Source organism: Thermobia domestica, chromosome 3, assembly GCF_964235325.1.
Source record: "Thermobia domestica chromosome 3, izTheDome1.hap1.1, whole genome shotgun sequence".
Taxonomy (NCBI): domain Eukaryota; kingdom Metazoa; phylum Arthropoda; class Insecta; order Zygentoma; family Lepismatidae; genus Thermobia; species Thermobia domestica.
In genome coordinates, this window is record NC_137456.1 from 187,176,839 (window position 1) to 187,201,003 (window position 24,165).

The following is a 24,165-nucleotide window of genomic DNA, read 5'->3' on the forward strand; positions in this document are numbered from 1 at the left end:
GTCTTTAGATAGTCTCTAGTTGTACACTTTCGAATGCTTGGTCATTCTCGTGTAGGGTGATTTTATTTAGACAATGCTTATACCAGGTTCAGCTCATGGATTTTTCGGAGGTTTTCCTACGCGTAGGATATACGACATGACCGTAGGGAATTTACCATTTCGATTATAACACGTTCAGCCACGTTAGTATGGAGGTACATCGTTCACATTTCGTAGTGAGGGTATTCAGGCTTACTCTTGGTTGTTCCTCTTTTCACATACTTTGTGGAAGTTACGAAACTCTTCAGATCATACGCCTATTTCGAAACTCATTTCGATTATTTTTTTCGCGTTCATTTTCAATTCTTCCGATTTTTTTGATTGTTCCGACTGATGTTCTTTTTGAACATTTCGAAATTTACTAGTTACTTCAGTACACCGTACTTTTGCCACTGTTTCGAATTTGTTCTTTTCTTTGAGTTTATCCCTTTGTTTACTTCGAATCACATCATACACCGTAATCTGTGATCCATTTCTTAACCCACTTTTTTTTGATCGATTATGTGCTCCCCTTTCTTTATACGATTCCCCACCTCCTAGGTCGTTTATGTCATCTTTGCGAATCACTTTTTTCGTTATTTTGTTCAGTCACCTGCTTTTATCCTTCGTGTTTGAAAGACTTTGGACTATTCAAAATTTGCATTTGGAATATAAATTTCAGAGTGCACTTAGGTTGCCTTGATGGTACCGTGTACGATTTATTCCCCCTTTTTGATGTATACCACGCGTGCCCTTTGTCCGCTTTGTATACACTTATACAATTTGTCTTTGTTCTCCGTTGTCTTCCTTTCCCGACTTGTTTTGTTCTTATCCCATGTGGGAATGACATAGGCACTTGCATTATATTCTCTGGTAGGAGCAAACTGATCATGTATAGAGGTTCCATTCTCATACTTCAGTTTACTTCGTAAATATATATGTTGTCAGGTTCTTTTCCGTACCTTTCAACATCCAGATGAATCTTACATGTCATCCTCGTGAGCACTTTTAAATAGGAATGACATGGTGATCAGTCTTACTCAAATGCTTCTAGAAGCTTTCAAAGAACTTCGCTTGTTCAACTGAATGACGGGAGGATAATAGTCTAGTATTGCAGTTGCAAAACGCACGTGTTCTGTATTGACCGTCGAAGTTAGAAATGGCTCCGGTTGCATCAACTTTATCCGCGAAATTGCGGTCGTGGGTAACTATTGATGATGCGTTTACTACGGACGGTAAAGTGGTGTTGTGCCAAGTGTGTGATAAATAATAATAATAATAATAATAATCGGTGCGAACTGAAAAAAAAAAGTACTCTTGACACAAATGCATGAAGATACTTCAGTGAGAGAGTTTTTCAAAGACTTGTGCCAATCAATGATAGCAGCAAACATTCCTTGGAACAAAGCTCAAGTGTCAAAATACCGTGCTTTTCTGGAGAAGTACTGCAGGCGTCGAATTCCTGACGAATCCACTCTTTGAAAGCGTTATCTCGAAGTTTGTTATAGGGAAGCTATCAGGGACGTGTAGTGCATATTACCGCTGTTACCGGCGGTAACGGTAAAAATATGACAGTTTTCCGTGGTTTTCATATGTCTCTAAATTTCATCATCAACATGGGAAGATGTTTACATATTTTCCTTTTCCTTCTTTCTTTCTTTCTTTTTTTTTTTTTTTTTTTATTTATTTAAGTTCAGACCGTCTATGCAGCATTTACAATGTGAATGAACACAATAGGCCAGCGCCAAATAGGAATATACTGTTGTTGATACCGCAGATTTCAGAGGTAACGCGAACCCCGATAGCGGTCATTCACTTCTGAAGTACCTTTCAGCGTGCCAGCCAGAAACATCCTGCGCGCTTGTATTTGGACGTTCGGAATGGCCCTTATGTTACCGTTCGGCTGAGTGAAACAGGAAAAAATAGAGGAACGTTCCCTGTCAAAACAAGGAGAATCTAGAATATCATCAGCGTGTTTACTCTACCCGCTCTCCTCTCGCTAAATAGGATCGAGCTGACAGTGATTTTACTATACCGTAAAACAGATCTAATTTGTAATTTCTAAAAGGAAAACAAAATAAATCAGAAAAGAGTAAAAAGGAAATAATCAAGAAACGCGATTATTCTAAATTTAATTTTACATTGCATAGAAACGATTTCTTTTCGTGTCTCATGCAATTAGCTTGCAATCGTTCAACATTAGCCGGAAGCAAACATGCAGATAGAGCAGAAAATAGAAAAAAAAAAAACATACGATGAAACTGCAGACATAAGATGGAAATACACTGAAGAGAACGTTCTCATCACAAGCAATTGATTTGCTGAGATAGGGACGCCAGATCCTTCGAACAACGCCAAGCGAAGTTACAAATAGAAGCAACAACTTGTAACACTAAGCTTTTTACCTCGATATTTCAAACTCGCAATACCTCTGTGTGCGAGATACTCCGATTTGTCTTATTTTGTTATTCAAGCATATACGAATCTGAAGAAGAAAATGCCTAAAATGAGAAAAGGACTGTCATAGACTTTCAGGGTATTTTAGAACCTTAGGAGACACCCTCGTGGTCCTCCCAAAAGAGGGAAAATCACCGAAAACTTCGCCCATACAGAAAAGAAGGAAGAGATGGTTGCCTAGCAGTCTACGATGCTGGAGTCCAGATTCCTAATTGGTCGCCGCCCAGAGCTAATCTCCGAGCAATTTAGATGCTTAATGGACTAAAGACCTTCCCACCTCATTTTTCGGACTAAGACAAGTGTCACTTAACAACCTTCGGGAACTGTGTATTAGTGAAGTGTTAGTGTGAGTGTTAATACAGACTACAACGAACTGGAATGGATGGAACCAAATCCGTAAGTAGTACTCATTTATTGACAAATCCGAGTCAGTTGCAGTTTCTATACATATATTCTCCATTCTGCTCTCATATCTGAATGTTTCCTTTTAGGCTGTGTTGTTTCCAATCCAACACTAACCCAAAATTTTATCGGGAATTAAATTTCAAATTAGATTCGTTTTAAGAAACAAAGGCACTCGCATTAAAGCCTCACACATTGCCTTTGCTGTGAATGAATGTTTCCTTTATACTTGTACAATCCGCGGCAAAAAACCTGCAATATGAGCATATAAGTTTATTGTGAAATGACGAAGTCTTTTGCTCCAAAATAAGTGTGCATGGGAGGAGGCCGAGGTTTATCCTGGCGTGATTCGTTCCATTTAGACGTTATTTTCATTCCCTGTGCTGTTAGGCGTAGTTTCACAATAAACTTACATCCTCATGTTGCAGGATTTTTGCCGCGAATTGTACATTTCCTCCTCGAAAACTGTGTACCTTTCATTCACCCAAAATGCTCTCGCTAATAATATAAAAATGAAGATACGTTCTAGGTTGCAGGTACGGAAACCTCATCTAGACAAGAACGTTCAATGTGCGCTGTGCCCCGAGACCAGGTAAGACTCAGGAGCATATGCACACAACGATACTGTTTCGTTTGCTTTCCCATTGCAAGGACGGAAATTTGGCTATAATTTCCATATTCGTAAGGTTATTATATTGTCTTAACAGTATACAATTTCAGACAAATATAAGTAGCAGGTTTTTCATAGTAATAGCATTGAACACCTGCCACTGTGAGACTGTATGTTCCGAAGTGCATGACTTATATGTTAAAATATAATTTTCGCATGACTTTGTATATTAATATGTTACCTTTAAATTTGAATAATATACCAATAGAGAACAAGAAGAATGTATTCAATAGGATATTCTAACAAACAAATTTAATATGTTTGTTTTGATTCAAAATAAAGTTTCTTATTGACTGTTAATTTGAGTTTGGGAATTTATTATTATTATTATTATTATTATTATTATTATTATTTACTGACAAGTAAACCTTACGTTTGGGTGAATCGAGTTGCTGACTAAGACACATATGAGAAAGTAGTACTAAATGTGGTCAGTATTTCAGTGAAGTTGTAGGTGCGAAGCTCCAGGGGTTTAGGAGATACAGCTACCAGAACATCACATGGAAGTACTTAATAGTCTTCATACAGTTGGAGGTAAAAGCCCTGTAAGACCTCTTGTAACGACAAAAGGTGAATAACAAATATATGGGTACATATTAGGACTAGGGGGAAGTCATATAGTAAGGGTATACCTGACGGCGGCCATCTTGAAATCCGCCATTTTGAATTAAGGTTAAATTTTTAAAATAGGAATAGGGTCATGTGATACATGATTTAAGGCTCAAATTTAATCAGAAGAACAATGGTGACGTTAATTTTGATTTACGCGCAATTGGTAAAGAATTACAGGGAAATTAAATATTGTTGCAGCATATGTATTAGTCCTTTACCCCACCTTGTAAATTTTGTGTTAATGATAATAACTAAATAAAAAGCAGGTGGATAAATATTAGGTCTATGGTAAGAGTTGCCTTGATGGCGGCCATGTTCAAATCCGCCATTTTGAATCAGACAAAAGTTTTAAACAAAACGCATAATATTGACACCTTATTAATAGCAAATTTTACCATAAATCCAACGGTATAACCATTTTTGCTTTATCATTAACCAGCACAAAATTAAATGGGAAGAGTAATGCAATAGATGACGTCGGGCGAGAATGCTGGTTAATGATAAAGCAAAAATCGTTATACCGTTGGATTTATGGTAAAATTTGCTATTAATAAGGTGTCACTGTTATGCGTTTTGTTTAAAACTTTTGTCTGATTCAAAATGGCGGATTTCAAGATGGCCGCCGTCAGGTATACCCTTACTATATGACTTCCCCCTAGTCCTAATATGTACCCATATATTTGTTATTCACCTTTTGTCGTTACAAGAGGTCATACAGGACTTTTACCTCCAACTGTATAAAGACTATTATGTACTTCCATGTGATGTTCTGGTAGCTGTATCTCCTAAACCCCTGGAGCTTCGCACCTACAACTTCATTGAAATACTGACCACATTTAGTACTACTTTCTCATATGTGTCTGTCAGCAACTCGATTCACCCAAACGTAAGGTTTACTTGTGAGATTTTCTAGCTGTTTAAATGCTCTCGTGGTTGTCTCGTGCCTTAAAGAGCAAAGATATTGTCAGTCTCTGAAGCGTGTCATTAAATATACAGGAATGCCCATCGATGAAACATATTGTGCTATATGTGAACTGTTTCAAGATCAATGGAGAATAGTAATGATAGTTAGAGAGAAGTAGAAATGTTACCGGCGCTCTTTCTAATTCGAATACTTATTATTATTTAGGATTTATGCTAATTGAAAATAATTTGTTTTTAATTTAATATAGAATACTTTCTATTCAGCAAACTTGCAGCTCTAGTCTAGTAGTTGAATTTGCACTTTGATGCAGTTTGATGTGTTTGAAAAAGAACTGTGCAATCGTCTTCATCATACCGTAGTTTACAACGATAACGTTGTATGTAACATTAGCAATCTGTGCCTATTTTACAGAAAGGGATCAGAGGCGAATTATGTGAGCAGTATAATGTATAAAGAAAAAGAAAGACATATAGAGATTTCGAAACATTTGTGTAATCGGTAACTAAAATAAGAGTTGTTGTTACTATAGCAACGTAGTAAATAAATGTAAATATACGTAGACATCTTGACGAGTAAATAAGTGTATGTATAAAGGTCTAGATATTTTGTGGGATGTGCAGAAAAGTTAATTATGTACGCTTCTCATGGTCAAATATTAAAAACCAGTTAAGAAAGTGTTAAACGCTTTGAATTATTTTGAAGATTAACTTAGATACGAACCAGGAGACCCCTTACAAGTTTAACTGTCCCAAATTGTGTTTGACAGTCTGACTAGTTTTCAATACGGAATACTTGTTGCTCAAACAAAAGCTGGAGCTTCGGTTATGGTTGGTGAGGTAGAAGTCTAATTTTTTCATAGTTATGCCCATAGGCTTAATTTAGTTTTAGAAAAGTCCGTTGACTGTACAAAAGAGTAAGTTTTTTTAAAACTATTTCGTGACTTGCGTCTTTTTTCTCGAAGTTTTCAAAAAGAACAAATGCTCTGCACTATGTAGTCAACAAAAGTACCCCAACAGCCTCAAACACAAGGTGGAACTATTGAAGTAGGATAAATGATGTGCTTTATAGCTTACAAAATGAACTGTTAGGACTCTTTAAATCCACGAGGAAAACATCGGTAAATGGGATTCTCAAATCAGAGTTTTACCAAAATTCTATCAAACCCTTCAAAGTTTTGGCTTCAGTTTTTTACTTGAACTGTTTTATGTTATAGGATAAAGTAAGAAATCTTGTTCAATATCTTAGAAAAGAAAATTCATTATGTAAGTTACTGTAGAAAGAAAATAGATGACTTTGAAGAATATCTAATATTATTGAGAGACGGTTTCGATTCTATCTAGTAAAATATGGAAGAACCTGAATAGCCACATTTTTCAAAAAGATCAAGGTAAATGAAGTCAGATATAACCCCCCCCCCCCTAAAAAATTGATGCCAATGCCTATAGTTTGAAATGGTTGCTACACTAAAAGAAAAAAGTACTAAAAAAATATCTGATGTTGAAAAACTAAAGATAGTTGTAATATCAACAACCGGTAACAATTGTCAAAGTGTTACGCCACGCCACTGGAAGCTATAGATACCATTAGGGCAGAAATAGGTAGTTCATATATTTGGATTTATGTGGACGAAACAACAGACGTTTTGGGACATTATGTAGCAAATTTAGTGATTGGAAAGTTAACTGAAGATGCTCCATCTAAATCTTATTGCGAGTAAATTGCTGGAACGCACGAATTATTCCACGATTGCTCGCTTTGTAAACGATGGTTTTAAAGTGTTGTGGCCGGGAGGAGTTCAGGAAGAAAAAAAATCTTGTTCTCTATACAGACAGTTCAGCGTACATGTTAAAAGCCGCTAGAGCACTTAGTTTTTTACCCTCACTTAATTCATTTCACCTGTATGGCTTATGCTCTTCAGCGTGTTGCTGAAGAGGTGAGAGAACTTTTGCGAAGTAAATCAACTAGTTTTTTTCTTTTTCTTTCTTTGTTTTTTTCTTTTTCTTTCTTTCTTTCTTTTCTTTCTTTCTTTTTTTTTTTTACATATTTATGTACATATTTAGGGGGTTGATATTACATAAAAATCCGGACTCTACTGATAATCAAAACTCTACTTTGCATGAGGACCATTACCAAATATTTAAAAATATCGCTCCACCTAAATATAATTCGAGAGAATGGATTGATAATGATTATTACACTGTTATAATACAACGAGCGTATGTATACACTTTTGTGATTGAAATACATTAAATTTAACTCAGGTCTTCAACCGAAGAGACCGTATCCATTCCATTTTAATTTAGCAAAAAAGGACTGCAATCAAGTAAAATAAACTTAGTTTCAAAAGTTTGTCTATTGCAAATGCTTCGTTAACACCAGTTGGCATTGACAACTCCCAACCTCAACACTAGTATGATTATTACTTTCGAAATTTTGCTCAGAAATCGAGAAAAACATTTTAGAGCCTTCACTTGCCTTTCATCTTCTTTCAAGTTTCGTAGCTTTCTTTTCCGATAAAATGCTCTCTCTCTCTTTTTTTTTATCGTTGACCATTATTATTACATGAAAAACAAAGTACTATTAAAAACTAAAAACGACATCATTATGTATAATAAAAAAGAAAGCGAAACGATTCCGGGTAGGAATGAAAATGTTGACGAATAACAAATGGACTAATTGACATTAACAGAGTGAGCATTTAGCAGTGGGCAGCGATTGTGAGCCACTGACATTAGGAACTCAAGATTTCCCTCAGAAATGATCAAAAATTCAATTTCCACCGCTTGTCTTTTCTTAGTACTCGCCCCTTCCTTGGACAAATATACAACAAAAGCCTAGTCGCTTGCATTTCGGTAATATGCGTTTCATTTACGCTGACTTTTCTCAACCCTTAACTGTGGTCAATGAACCGAAGCACTATGCAGGGACACTGTTTATGACAAGACGGGGCACCCCTAAAGACATTTCTTTCTACTGTGATAATGCCACCCATTTCATAAGCAACACGTGTAATTGATTGTTTGGAGAGGAATTAAGAGTCTGTTATATTTGTATTTTATGCATATGGTGAGATTGTGGAAAGAATGCCACTGTCTTTAGTCGTACTGCCGTAGTGCTTAATATAACATTTATTGGAAAATTAAATTTCCCTACATTTTATCTCATACTCGTAAAATGTTCCTTTTTCCCTTCTTTAAAAAAATCTTTCCTAAATCTCCCGCGGAAAATTTTCCTCAAACTATCATCACTTGTGAGTGTAGCGTTGGCGCCAATTAATGTAGGAGTCCATTTCTGTTATAATGGAATGTTTTACAGCATATAACGCAAAGATTTAACTTTATTGTCCTTTTAATGTATTTTATCTGTATCTCAGTGTGTACAATATTTATTTGAAGCAGTTTGGAAATTTTTTCATCATAACGTTTTCTCTAATAAATATTCACATTTGAAATACAAAATTCATTTTCCAGTTTGGCGCTTCGTGCTGCGCGTGGAGTACGATTTGCGGCAGCCGGAGCTATTCACCACGCCACGTGGATGGCAAAGGCACTGTATGCATTCAAAATATGGCTTTTAGATACCAATTCTATACCTTACTCGTCAGGAAGAAATATGGTTGATTACTTTGTGTACGTTCCTTGTTAAAGTTTATGTGAAAGCGTGGTTCCAAGAAATGATCTAGAATTTCTTAAAAACCTTAAATATGAAATAGACAATCCAGCCGATTACAAAGCCCAGAAAAAAATCGTGGTCGTATCTGGTACTTGAGCGAAGGACTCATTGGCTCGGCGTTCTTCGACGACGAACTGTCCGCAGAAACAAAGCAAGAAATGGAAAACTTGAACACAGATACGAGCAATGATGAGCCTTCACAACTCCTGCAAATACCTCAAGATGTTCTTGTTTTACTACAGGATACTAAGATCGAGAATTTCGTAACGAAGAACAAGATGCACTGTTTTGAACGTCTGATTATTCGAACATTTCTAAATATCAGGAGACATGAAAATCCAACACTGATTACTAAAGACCGGATTTTAAGGTGCAAAAATGTGCTAGGAAAAAGGGAATAAAAGGGGCTGAAAAATCATTCAAAAAGGTGCACAAAAGGTGCTAATAGGATATCTTTATTAAGTGCTATAATAACACAGTTACATGAACATTCTTTATTCATTACACCACATTGAATATAAATTGCAAAATTGTTTTATTTAATTCCAAACTTGTACAACATTCAACATCCTTGTAATAAAATTGTGATTAAAACCAATTTGGAATAATAATAATAATAATAATAATAATAATAATAATAATAATAATAATAATAAACCAGCTATATTGTGGCTTTAGAAACTGTCACATACTTTTTGGTCTTCAGAAACTGGTTATACTTGATTATGCACAACATTTCTATATTTTCAAATGTTAGTTTCTGTCGCTTGGAGCTCAGGAGATCCTTGTATGTGGAGAAACTTCGCTTGATATGAACGGAAACCAGTGCTACACATCTTGTAAGCACATGGACAGGAACTTCAGTTGACGCTGCAAAGGTTTTTATGTCCGGATTGTTTCGCAAATTCAGTTCAAATTTATCCCTAACGAATCCTTCAAGATTGCGTCTAAATTTATGGAATGTTCTGTGTAAACTAGATTGAAAATAAAAGATATTGTTCTGTCCAATTAAAAAAAAAAAAAAAATAAGAGAAAAAGGAACAATAAAGGTGCTGAAGGCTAAAAGAAGTTATAAAAAAAAAGGAAAATTTTATGAATCTAGCAAAAAAGGTGCAACAAAGTGCGTTCATTTCAGTTCGTTTTATGCCCGGAAATACATATTTTGAACTTTGGTTGTTATAACAACTGCACTTTTAGAAAAGGTGCTGCACCTTAAAATCCGCTCTCTACTGATTACTAGCATGTTACAGAGTAGTTAAACACTTGCAACTAGTTAATGACCAAATCTGAACCCGGAGTGGCGCTCATACAAGAGTATAACGGTATTATCACAAAGAATCTACCTTAGTACCCACAGAAAAACAGTACCTACTTCAAGTTGCTGCGGAACACAGGAAGCAATATCCAGACTGTTCAAAGAGTACCCTATCCATGGGTGTAGTCACAGGGGGGCATCGGGACCAGGCACCCTCAAATGAGTTCTTCCCCCCCCCAAATGACCACCTTATAAAACATCATCGTAAGATTCCCTCGCTTCAGTCATTTAAAAATAACAAAGTTTACATATAATTAATAATTTACGGTGAAATATTATGGAAAACACTATTTTACCATACCAATCGAAAAATAGTGTGGTATCCAGGGGTTTCGTAAAGGGGGGTAAAATTGGAGCTTCCCCCTCCAAAGTTCGCAATTTCTTAACAAGTTGGCAAATAAAATACCTAGTTGGCAATTTGAAGAATGCCGTTTTGTTCGTGCTGCAAATCATTATTAGTTCTTTTATAGACTTGGCGTAAATTTTGTGTACTTTCCTATCTTGAAATAAATTGAAAGCTTCTTTACTTGTTGTAAGTGATCAGTGCCGGATTTACGTATAAGCTAAACAAGGTATAGCTAAGGGCCCCACTGTCTTGGGGTCCCCGAAAACCTGAAGAAAACTGGATATCCATTTCTAAAGTATAAGAAAATCAATCAATAAAATAAAATTTACATATACGTAGGACGTAGCAACAGTGCTTCCTGTTGTGTAGGCTACTATGATATAAGTAATGGTGCCCCTTCAGTAGACCTATGCGGATATCGGACCTCAATGTTAACCTTATGGAAGAAAAGGGGAGGTAATCAAAACAATAGGAAGGCAATATTCGCTATATAGATAAATGCAGAGTAGTGGGGGAAGAGTGGAATAACATCTGGTGATATAATGTAACCCACAAAATAGGAAGACAATATTGGCTATATAGATGAATGCAGAGTAGTGGGGGAACATCCGTTGATATAATGTAACAGGATGTGAAAAACAACTCCAGGTGGATTAGATTCAATTGAATTGAAGAGGAAATATGAGAGAGACAGAGAGAGAGAGAGAGAGAGAGAGAGAGAGAGAGATGTAGGGAGAAAGAGAACCTTTATACTCAGTGTGATTGATAATTGCTGTTTAGTGAAGCATGTATGAGATGTTTTGGCTCTAAGAGAGTTCCAATTATATTCTTATATATTAACCTATAGAAAGATGTAATCATGCATGAAAAGAGAGCTCGTGTTTACAAGACCCAAGAGAGTATATATATATATATGGTATATATATATATATGGTATGGTATATATATGTGTGTGTGTTGAAAAATCATGAGACCATCACTGCATCCTGTTTACGTGAATGAGAGGCAAAATGTGAATGAATGCATGCTATATTTTTTTTCTACTTTTAGAAGAGACAATTCTTTTTTTCTTTTATGCTTTTTTAATATGTTGTTGTTATTGTAAAAGTTTTGGTAACTTGACCATGGGAACGACTTGTAGCAGCTGGGGATTACACAATCCACAGGGCTTTAACTTGAAAAAAAAAGTATGAGGGGAGAGAGGTGAGGGAATCTCCGTGTTTAAAAACGTGTGGTTATGGAGAACTTCCATGTAAATTGTAATGTTGCATTTAGTTATTATTAAATTAATCTATAAAAAAAAGAGAATATGAATAAACTATATTGACGAAGCCCGGAATTGAACTAACGTATTGTAGCTGAACGGAGTGAATGTATTTTGTTTGTTATGAAGATAAACCCATAACGATTTTTAAATGTTTTGAGTGGAATACAAATTATATGCTAGCAAAACGAAACATGGAACCTTTATATTAGAGTTACATAAATGAAAATGAATTTTATTGTATAAGAAGTTTATTTGATCCATCCTATGAAAAGATAAACAAACCCGAATGGATAATGACTAATCATAGATTTGTGAAACAAGAGAGATAATTAGTTTCATTAACATATCTAAGAATAGGTTGCGTGAAACGTGTACTTATTTAATAAATGAAATGAAATATTACAATTTTTGAGACATGATAGGTTAGGATTTAGATTTTTTTGGGCTTTTAACATCTAAGACCATTTAACACTGCACGTTTGAGGACTCCTCGGCGAAAACACAATCCGTGGAAAGGGAAGGACAAAAGGATTTGGGGAAGCGGTCTGGGACCTATAAGTTAGGTACCACCCCAGGCATTTGCATGGTGTGAATGAGAAAAACCCTCTATTAGAACAACTGGTATGAGAAAGATTTTACACCTTTTCGATCGAGTGTTGTCCCCACCAGGAATGGAACCTATGAATTACACGTGAGTACACACGATAATGATGAGATACATGATATGGTGGTATTATGAAAATGGGAGCCATAAGAAAAACCAACGCATATGGATCATGTCCAGCACGAAGTTTAATTGGCGGGAGCTGGAATCGAACCAGGGACCGCTTGCACCGACGTCAAGAGCGTTAGCGATTACACTTTTTTTGAACGAATGCCCCAATTAGGAATTGAATTAGAGATCGCTCACACCGACGTCAAGAGCGTTAGCGATTACACTTTTTGACCGAGTGCCCCAGTGGGAATCGAAACAATGACCGCTTGCACCGAAGGCAAGAGCATTAGCGATTATGCTATGTGGTCTCAATTATGTATAGGCAAACGAAAATCATGGAGTGAATCTTGTTTGTTATCGGGAATCGAAGTATGGTTCTCATGCTTGATATGTAGCTATTGTATGAATGATGTAAGGTATAGAGATATTTTTTGTATAAGTTCTAAATTGAAAACTTACTTGAAAAAAAAATCCAAGCTTGTGAACAGCTGGTATAGACAGGCGATGTTTACAACCACCGTATCTTGTTGACCCTCCCACTAACAGATTGCAACTGTGAATTTTGTTGTTGTGAAATAAGGAAGACCTTTGTTTACTCATGTGTGCGGTAATGTATTTAGAGAAAAATCAGGTTTTATGCTTGGTTTGACACTGGTATGGATTGAGAGGAAAAGGTATCAGATGATATTTTTTCTTTTATTTTGTGCACTTGGATAGGATTTAACAATTACTGTGTTTTAAAGGAACAGGTATGGTTATTTGCACAAGCTAAAGACGATATTTTTGTACTTAATTTTGAGACGATTTTAAGAAGAAAAAAAAGAAGAGAAGAAGAAGAAGATAATTTATCCTCGAAGTTAGCGTGGGTTATGTTATATACATATATATATATATATATATATATATATATATATATATATATATATATATATATATATATAAACAAGGTTTAAAGAACTGACGCATTCTGCTTCTGAGTGTTGATATTCAAACTGTGTGATTTATACGTGTGCTGTAGTTTGATAAAAAACTTTGTCACTATTACCTATATTGAAAGGTACGTTGAATTCTGTTTTTCTTAATTATATACATATGGAAATAAAACTCTGCTTGTCTTTTTAAATGTTTAATATTCATTTTAATAAGATGAGATTTAATTTAAATTAATGAGAAAATGATATTCATTTTAATAAGATAAGATTTAATTTATATTATCGAGAAAATTGATAAATATGCATATTAGTAATATTATCGAGAAAATGTTAATTATTCATTTTAATAAGATGAGATTTAATTTATCTTTGCGAAATGATAACTTTAACCTGAGAATTATTAATAGTTGAGTTTTAAGAGAAAAAGTATTGCCTACAAAATATGAATATCAGCATCACAATGTAACATTTTCTTTTGTTATTATTCAATATTTTTATTCAAATATAATAATAAATTGTGTTTCTTTTTTTAAGCTTAATTCCTACGGTGGACTATCTATCATCAGTGTTTGGGTGGACGATCCTCAGTGAAGATTGAAAAAAGTATCAGGTAAGGAAATATTTACTCTTTCGATCAATTTATTAACACAATAAAAATAATATGCAGATGAACAAATCATTTAGTTGGAATGTTTGTTTCGTTTCGATAATCTACGAACATTTGAAGATAAATATCGTTGAAACGATAAATAAATTTATCAAGTGTAGCAGTGCTTTGAGCAATGGGGTTACACGAAACATGGTTTTAAAAACGGAATTTAAATTTGTTTGCTTCTTTAACAACTAGTCCAAATAAGACGGCGACCTCAGTATATTCGAAACTTCCTACCAAGAATTGAATTATTTTTAGGATCATTTCTTATCGGTTCACAATCATATTTATTTGACGGATCACAACGTTGTTGTTCTGATGAGATTCCAAACAGGATAAATAAATAAGGAGTATACACAACAAACCATTAATTTACGATTATAACTGAGCGAAAGTTGTTGGATAAGAGTGATAGGGTTGGGGAAATTAGATTTCGTAAAGTATACTGTTTGAAAATGATTTTTGTTTTAGTAAACGAGGGAAAAGATACAAAGTGAAATATGCATGTTGCGGGTGTCGATGTCCAAACTTTAATATTGGAGATTTATTTGTCACGTACACGGAAAATTTTATAAATAGGCGTCTTATTAGAATAGATATGGGATCTTAGAAACAATGGTGTTACATAGAAAGTATTTCTGTTTTCTTGGATACTACAAGAAACGAGTAGGAATGTTGTAGCAAGACATGTTTTATGGGAATTGATATATTTGTAGCAGACTAAAGAACGGTGTAAAGTTAGTATGGTATTCTGTATAAGGTTTGAAAATATATAACCGATCAGCTCCGGGTACATACGTATATGATTGGATTTATTTCTGTATGTAATTGTGAACGTAGTTTGGGCGCACAGCTCTTATACGTGTTATGTTAGAACTTTTAAGATGAGTAAAAACGGTATATTAAATATGTGAGAAAAGATAGGGGAGGGGGAACTTACCACATTTTATAAAATAATCCAAACCTGAGGTTTCTTATAAATATGTTTAAATAATTGGTGCGAGCTAGGATTGAACATGAGACCCCATCCAGTAGAGCTTCATGAAATCTTTTTTCAATTTTCGTTATGATATGGCATATATAGATGCTTTTTTATAGTTTTAAAAAGTATGAGGAACATTAGAAAATTCATGTCCATGATATGGAATTATCAGTAAAATAGTAGGGTATCGAAAAACAAATACAATTGATAGTTAAAGAGAGATGTTAATGCCGAACTTTGTGACATGTAACTTGAAGAGAAATACTTTATATATATTTTACGAAATTTTATTAATATATGTAGAAATTAATTTTTGGTGGGGTCCATGAGAAGTTTTAAGAATTATTTATGATTGAACGACTATACATATCAGGACTTGAACAAGAGATCGTTCACAGAAAAGGCGAAAACCTTATTGAATACATCAAGTAATTTACTCAAAATACAATAATTTTTGCTAAATTTCTTTGGAAGAATTGTTTCTTCTATTAACATATTGATTTAGTTAGAGTAATAAGTAACTTGATTAACATTTGATTTGAAAAGTACTATGCTGTGATATTAACAATTGTCGTATGATATTGTCAAGTTTTAAATAGGAATGCTGGTTAGACATACGTTTGGGTTAATTTTTGGAACATACTTTGAATTTTTTGTAAAAGCGATTTTCTACTGTTGATACATATTTAGCTTAAACTATTATTATTATTATTTATATTTTGTAGTGTTGAAATAAAGGGTATAGGAACAAAACTTGTGAAAGACTGACGGACACACTCAGAAAATTTTTTGTCGGGGGAGCATAATAAATGTGTATATATGGAGAAATTAGATTACAGAAAAGAATAGAAATTACATCATTTTATTTTGGTTAGGATACTGAAGATTGGAGTTTTTTTTTTATCGATGGGAAATATTATTATTGTATTCTGGCTGTTAAAATCAAATTCTTATTAATGTAAATTGTAACACAGTTAAACGAAATTTAAGATATACGGTTTGACCACACAGAATTGGGAAAAAGGTTGAAATCTGCATAGTCCCTAAGTGCTAGGCAACCCAATATGCTTCAATGCGTTGTTGTAGTATCTAATCTGAAGGAGAACATTCACTAGAAAGAAATCAATTGAATACACTATAAATAAAATGTTTATTAATACTCCAACATAAGCTTTGATATTTGAAAAGCTGATGATATTTTTAAAATGGTTTCATTTGAGTTAGAAAAACATATACGTTTTCGTTGACGAGTGTATGAAAGACATATACGTTATTTGGTTAGGTGTGAACTAGATTTATATTACAGCATTGCTAATATATATATTGTAGAAATAAACCCCGGATATATATATATATATATATATATATATATATATATATATATATATATATATATATATTAAGTTTAGGCTATCCATCGCGTTCATGAAAGCTGAAAAATTCACGATCAAAATGATTGTTGATTTTTATTTAACGTCCCTTTGAACAGGGAGACGTGGGCCTACGTTGAATACGTACCGTCCCCGCAGAAATCGAACCCGGGTCTCCCACGCCAACGACTACGAGCAAAATGCCTCTACACCACACAGCGCTAGTGGAATTAAACACCGGAGGTAAACAATGTACCATTGAACGATTATATAATTATTACTATTTGTAAAAAAGTTCGCTTATAAGAAAACGAAAAAAAAACTGTGTTTTGATTTTTAGGGTGGATTAAATCTTAGATTATACTACTGTTGAGAATCGGATTTATTTCATTGTAATAATTGTTTAGTCATAAGGATACTTAACTTAGATTCTATAGACTTGTAAAATTTCAATTAGTAAAAATTTTCTTCTTTTTTTTCCCTATAGGATGGCTGGTTCAACGAGTATCATTGAATCTCTTGACGACATTGATTGTATTCTTATTGATATAGAAAATGAAAGAGGAGAACAAGCACAAGAAGAAACAGAGAGGGAAGAAAGAAACATGGAAGAACAACGCCAGATGGAAGAAAGGAAAAGGCAAGAGGAAGAGGACGAAGAAACCTTGTGGGCTCTCTTCCCATTAGACGAAGAGGAGGCCAAAAACATTATTATGACTGTGAAAAGAATTGAGGCCCTGGAGCGACGGCTTCGCTTAAAAAAAGAAAACTATAGTTCAATAGAAAAAAAAGTAATATAAATATATATATATAATTAAACTTGTATCGCCAAATTAAAAGCAGTGTATTTTTCTCCTTTTTATTCAAATTGTGATTTTTAGCAAGAGCATTGGTATTTTGAGACATGAACTTATATTTACAATATTTACATTATTATTATTATTATTATTATTATTATTATTCTCTGATTGTGAATCAGTTACAATGTACATTGAAAAAACTAGTAGTTTGTCTCACACAGACATTAAAAGTGAGAAGAAAATATTTTTATTTACAGCCTCTAATAGATCTTAAAGGTAAGTAATTTTGAAAATCCTGTAATAGAATCAACAGACATACGCAGAAGAACAGGATGATCAATTATAATGATTGAACTATATAACCTGTTGCCTTACAGCTAACATAGAATTTCAACCGTTGAAGTTACATTTTTTTCATTCCAAAATAATAATAATAATAATAATAATAATAATAATAATAATAATTATTATTATTATTATTATTATTGCTGTTTTTATCTGCATACATATGAAACATGAGTCAAATTATAGGTAACTCAACACAGAGAATTTTTGCTAATATACATTAAATGTCTAGTTAATGATATGTAGAACAAGACACAGTGATTTCAATTAGAAGCTTAATACTGAAAAATTGAATTCAGACATAAGATAGGATTATGATTTATCAACTAAAATGAATATCATTTTAAAGGCGATGAAAATTGTAGAATTTGGATAACAAATGATCATCTTACGTAAAAGTATAATCTATTTCTTTCTTTCTTTTTAAATAAATAAAAAATGACTGTTATTGGAAATATCTTTTGTGGTACTTCTGAAACAGGTTTTCATGCTTCCTACTTATATATAATTCTTTACGTCTACGGATAACTGTTGTATGTAAGAGAGAGAGAGCGTGACCACAAGTTGTTGTTGTTTTACAGCTGGTAAAATTTCCTCCATTCCCCACTCACTTGGGTTCCAGCAAAATGAGAAAGATTTTCGTTTTTGCTATTCCCCCCAGCTAACAAGAAATATATACATGTTTGAACTATGAAAGAATTCAAGGAATAGAGGCAACACTGATTTCTACCTGAACCTTTACCCCACACCGTGCATAGTGACCAACGGAGAGTGGGGGTGGATAAGGTTTTTAGAACTCTGTAAGTATATATCAATGGGTCATACATTCTTTTTGACGAAAAGGAAAGTGAACATTTCTTAAAAAATTAGTCTTTTTTGAGTAGAGGAACTTATAAGATTAGGGCTTTGAAATATAGCATTCAACACGAAAAAATTACACTGGTTTTTAGAGATAGCTTGGTGTACAAAGAAAGCAAATGGAACATAAGCTCTCTTATTAGAAAAATAAGGTCTATTTTTTGTTAAAAGAACACGGAGAGATATGAATAATGAAAAGAAAAAAAGCCATAATCTTCGTGTTTCATAAATACAAATTTTGATTAGTACAAGTTGATCCACAGAGTGGAGCTGTTTTTTCAATAATAATAACTATGTAAATGTATATATTAGATATCTATTTTATGAGTTGGGTTTGTCATTGAGAAACTTACCAACCTTTTGACCAGCGAAACGAAGACCTAGTTATTGTTATGGAATCCAAACCGTTCTGCCGGGAAATGAACCCGGGTTTCCCATGCTAACTGCTTAGCGATGGCGGAACTCTTTTTAAAGTCGTTTAAAAATGCAAGACACATCAAATATAAGCGCACACACAGAAAAATAATGACTGATGAATTAGAGTGTAGCGTAGCATCCCTTTCAGCACCACGATACTATGAGACGTGGATCTACATACATACATAAAGTGTTCGAGTAATTAATTACGAGAGGTTAAAAGAATCGATCCAACTAAAATTCAACAGGGAATTAAATTATTTATAAGCTCACATTTTGAGGTAACATGATGTGTTCAACCTCGTAGTTTGAATAACAAACGATCCAACTAAAATTCCAAACGAAATAATAGAATAAAAGATACGAGAGGTTATATTGTTGAATTGTATATATAACACGTATGGATTATTTTATGGGCGCCATGTTACAGTTTTTACTACATAGCATCTCCTTCCTCTGAGCCGTGTTCCTACTGGATGCTCTTGAAATGAAATGAAATATTTTAGTTTAACGTCCAACAATTATGCGCTATAAGCTAAGGGAAACGAATGCTTAAGGCAAATGAATGTTTTATAGTGCATCGCTGTACACAGAAAGCTCTTGAAAGACTATATAGAAAGGGGAGGAAACGAAATCTTTGAGTTTTGCATACCACGATTATGATGGTTAGGGTAAAGGAGAGACGTTGCTCTCATGAAATGGTGGAATAAAGAAAGTGGGAGGAAGTTTACGTATATCTTGATTGGTGGGGGACCGGGATCGAATCCGGGACCTGAAACAGTAAAACTACAATAAAATCTTGAGTTTTACGTCCCACGTTTATGCTGGCTAGGGTAAAGGAGAGACGTTGCTCTCATAAAATAATGGAATGAAGATTATGCTGGGTAGGCTAAATGAGAGACGTTGCTCTCATAAAATGGTGGAATAAAGAAAGTGTGAGGAAGTTTACGTATATCTTGATTGGTGGGGGGTCGGGATCGACCCCAAACAGAAAAACTACAATAAAATCTTGAGTTTTACGTCCCACGATTATGCTGGTTAGGCTAAATGAGAGACGTTGCTCTCATAAAATGGTGGAATGAAGAAGAAAGAGAACACCATAGTGTTTTGTTTATTACAATTTATATAATAATTCAAACATACGATTTGTCATGAATTATTTGATTGGGGTGTAGGAATAGAAATGAACGGTTTGTCATTGAGCAAGCATCACCAAAGCTGAAAGTTTTACCAAAGCTGTAGTACAATGTAACTAAAATAATTTTAAATGGAGGGCTTGTAAATCATAAAGAAATATTTTATTACAGAGTGAACGGAAACAGTGTACCACTGACTCATTGCTGTGAAAAAAATTCAAAGAGGGATCAAATCATCACAGGGTCACCATAGTGCTATAATGAACCTTAACTACTAGAACTAAACACTCTTTCATTGCAACCATACATCAAAGAGAAATTTCTTATTGTTTGTCATGGAATTTGAAATTTAAAATCGTATCTGTTGTTTTCAAATGTGTGAAAAGGTATCAAGGATTAAACCAAAATAAATTTTAGATGCCCTACAGATAAATGAGATGTCCATGTTAAATTGAGTTTCATTAGGGATACAACTGAATTTCCGATAGAGCTTTTGAAATTTTACGGGGGCATTCAATGTAAATAAGAAAGTAAAATTATGATTAGATATTCATATAGAACAAAGAAACACACACAGAGAGAGAGAGAGAGACAGAAAAAATGTATGTTAGATGGAGAGAGACAGAGATAAAACTGACTCTATCATTAGGGTTGTGTGCTCATGGTGTAACATTAGAATATTTTACAAGTGTTCTCTTGAAAAAACACAACAGTTAGCTCATATTGTTGCTATCCAAAGATATGTATGTAAAATTACTTATTCATCAGACTGATATGAAGGAGGTAAATTGTACTAGTAGTGCAATAATTGGATATACCTATAAAGGTCAAAATGATGTCTACGGGGGAAAACTGAAAATTTACGATTAGTATAAAACCCTGAAATGTATGAACAGGACACATAATACTTGTAAAATATACATATTTAAATGTACAAATGATATTACTACTACGAACTAAAAATAAGATATATGACTAGAATTTCAAGTACAGGATATATGCATAAACATTTATCGATAGACATTTGTTTTCATTTATATATATATATATATATATATATATATATATATATATATATATATATATATATATATATATTCTCTATAATTCTTATAAAGTTGGACTTACCAAATATCGTTTCAGGAAACATCTGAATATCAATGTGCGAAAATTAAATATGGCGGGAAATGACAAAATATTTTTGTCGGTAAACGTATGAGGCATTCCCGTTTCTACAAATATCAGTAGACCGAAAACTTTTGGTGTTAACCGCACAAAAGCATGCATGGTACTGACAATTATAACTATATAGGTGACGCTGATGAAAAAGACTAAGATTTTTTCCGTATAATAACTTTAAATATTCATAAATCGTAAACTAATCATTGCAGAACAAAACGGAGTACAGAAATGGATTTGTCAGGCCAAAATCTATATAGAAAGACACCCTACACGATAAACTTGAACAATTTTAATTTTTTTAAATTCTTACAAGGGAAGGGGGCGGACTGGTATTACGTTTTATGGTAAACTACTGGTCGTAGAAACAAAAGAAAAGTATTTTCTTGAAGGATAGGACCTAAGGAACACTACAATTTCAGTTAGAACAATATAACTTGAAAATAATTTTAAATGGGCGTAGCTCCTAAACCATTGATTGTAGGACAAAATGGACTACAGAAATCGATTTGTCAGGTCAAAATCTATATAGAAAGACACCTTACATGATAAACTTGAACAATTTTTTGGCTGGCTAACAGTGGCGGCTCGCTATGTAAGGGGTGTCCCATTACATTTTTGGGTTTTTACGCCAAACTCTTGGTCGTAGAAAGAAAAGAAAAGTATTTTCTTGAAGGATAGGACCTAAGAAACACTACAATTTCAGTTAGAACAATGTACCTTTAAAATAATTTTAAATGGGCGTAGCTCCTAAACCATTAATCGTAGGACAAAATGGATTGCAGAAATCGATTTATCAGGTCAAAATCTATATAGAAAGACACCCTACATGATAAACTTGAACAATTTTTTGGAGGGCTAACAGTGGCGGCTCGTTATGTAAGGGGTGTCACATTACATTTTTGGCTTTTTAAGGCAAACTATTGGTCGTAGAAAGTAAAGAAAGGTATTTTCTTGATCGTTTGGACCTAAGGAACAATACTATACAGGTTAGAACATTGTAAATTGAAAATTAAAATTTAATGAATTTGCATAAACAATATGGTGTCGATTTTTTTGAAACTTTGGAAATATGCTTATTAGAGGTTGTATTTTTATATAAATAGATAAAACAATGATATTACTAAAATAAATACCATTTTCGCGCCTTTTTACCGCTACCGGTGCGCGCCGCGCGGTATTTGCGCCCGGAAAAAGGTTTCGCGACGCGGGACGCGTAAAATATTCCCGGTCGGAAACTGCGCGAGGTATTACCGCTTATAAAAACAAACAACACTCGGTAACTTGGTATGGTACATGTACACACACGCAGTCTTATACACACTAATGTCAATGTTATGTGTACAGATGGCATTGTTTAAAGAAACAAACATGTCGGTTGGATTTTAATGTGTTTTCCATGCATTAATGATATACAGTATATGTATGACCGCTAGCATTTAGTATATGCTATATAAGGGTGCATGGTGAACGGATTAGGTAGTAGATACCTGTTAATAAATGTAAACATTTCCTACTGGACATTTTGGTAAACACAAACAATAGGTAGAACATAAAAATTTACCGCTTTTTCATATTTTTTTTTCTGGACTTGGTATATTGATTTGCAGTATAGTATTGAGGTACACATGCATGTCTTGATTGTTCTCTTTTCTGTTTTTTTCCCTATCTTTCTGTGCTTGCTATGTTGATTTATAGTATACTCTTTGAATATCCATAGTACAGATGTATGGTTCATTTCTGGTTTTTCGTATCTTTCTGTGCTTCTTATGTTCATCTGTAGTATGATTTCAGTGTTCTCATTTCTCTTTTTTTCGTATCTTTCTATGCTTGCTATGCTGGTTTTCAGTATACTCTTTGAATATCTTTAGTACAAATGTATGCCTTCACGATTCTGTTTTTTCGTATCTTTCTATGCTTCTTATTTTCATTTGCAGTATAGTCTTTGAATATCCTTAGTATGATTTCTGTGTTCTCTTTGTTAATTTTTTCCTATCTTTCTGTGCTTGCTATGATGATTTTCACTATAGTCTTAGCAATGAAGTATAAATGTATGATTCATTTCTGGTTTTTCGTATCTTTCTATGCTTCTTATGTTCATTTGTAGTATAGTCTTTAAATATCCTTAGTATGATTTCAGTGTTCTCTTTGTTAATTTTTTTCGTATCTTTTTGTGCTTGCTATGATGATTTTCACTATAGTCTTAGCATTGAAGTATAAATGTTCAACATCCTCTCATTTTAATGCTCTTGCGACTAATTTATTAATATTTTCGGAATTATTTGTAAGCTCATATTTTTTTAACATTTTCGGAACATCATTGGTATGTTCACATGAAATGTTCGAGTAATTAATTAGGAGAGGTTAAATAAATAAGGAGCTTGCTTAGCAAGCGATCCGTAAAATAAGTTGCTCTTAGGGGAGCTTGCTTAGCAATCGATCCAATAAATAAGATGAGCTTCCATACGAAGCGAATTATTTATAAGTTCGAAACGCAGTTTCTCTTTATGAGATTGCTTAGCATGCGATCCGTAAAAATAACTTGTTCTTGCGACTAATTTATTAGGAGAATGGTCTTGTAATAAAATGTTGCAAGGGTAACATTTGAAAGTTTTCCATGTTACAATACTATAAGATGTTGCTCTCCAATGGGTAATACACTTTGTACCTCGTATTGTGGTGCCCACAGATAAGTCAAAAATTTTTCCGGAGTATCAACACTTACAGAATGCGAGAAATCTGTTAGCTGTCCCCATGTCACGATTTAAGGAACTAGGGTTCGATTGAATGTCATTTTCCGTTAACTAAATGCAATCATGTTGATATTAGTCTGCAATATATTTCTCTTTTTTTCTTCTTTAGTTTCCACACCAACTGGGAAAACCCTGAAGACTCCTGTTTCATTTTTTAAGAATAAATTCACATAATCTTTAAACAAACTAATCGAATAATTTGAATTCCAAGCTGTAAAGCTACATATGGATCAAAGGTTACTAGTGATGACACATTCGGAATCGCAGTGTATGCAATTGTTCCATACACGAACGCCATAACCCAAACATAAACCGTCCATTACACGTATATGGTAAAATTGG

General features: G+C 33.8%; 2 protein-coding genes across 3 annotated transcripts in view; both read left to right on the forward strand.

Moving 5' to 3' along the window:
- The window catches only part of Cortactin (cortactin), a 773,732-nt gene that overhangs the window by 110,708 nt on the left and 638,859 nt on the right, over window positions 1-24,165 (forward strand). The gene's annotated exons all lie outside the window — the stretch shown is intronic.
- Window positions 13,744-23,019, forward strand: LOC145681324 (uncharacterized). Its single transcript, XM_081752983.1, has 3 exons — window positions 13,744-13,941; window positions 16,823-17,126; window positions 23,008-23,019. Exons 2-3 carry the CDS (start codon window positions 16,824-16,826, stop codon window positions 23,017-23,019), a joined length of 315 nt encoding a protein of 104 aa, XP_081609109.1. The 5' UTR covers window positions 13,744-13,941; window position 16,823.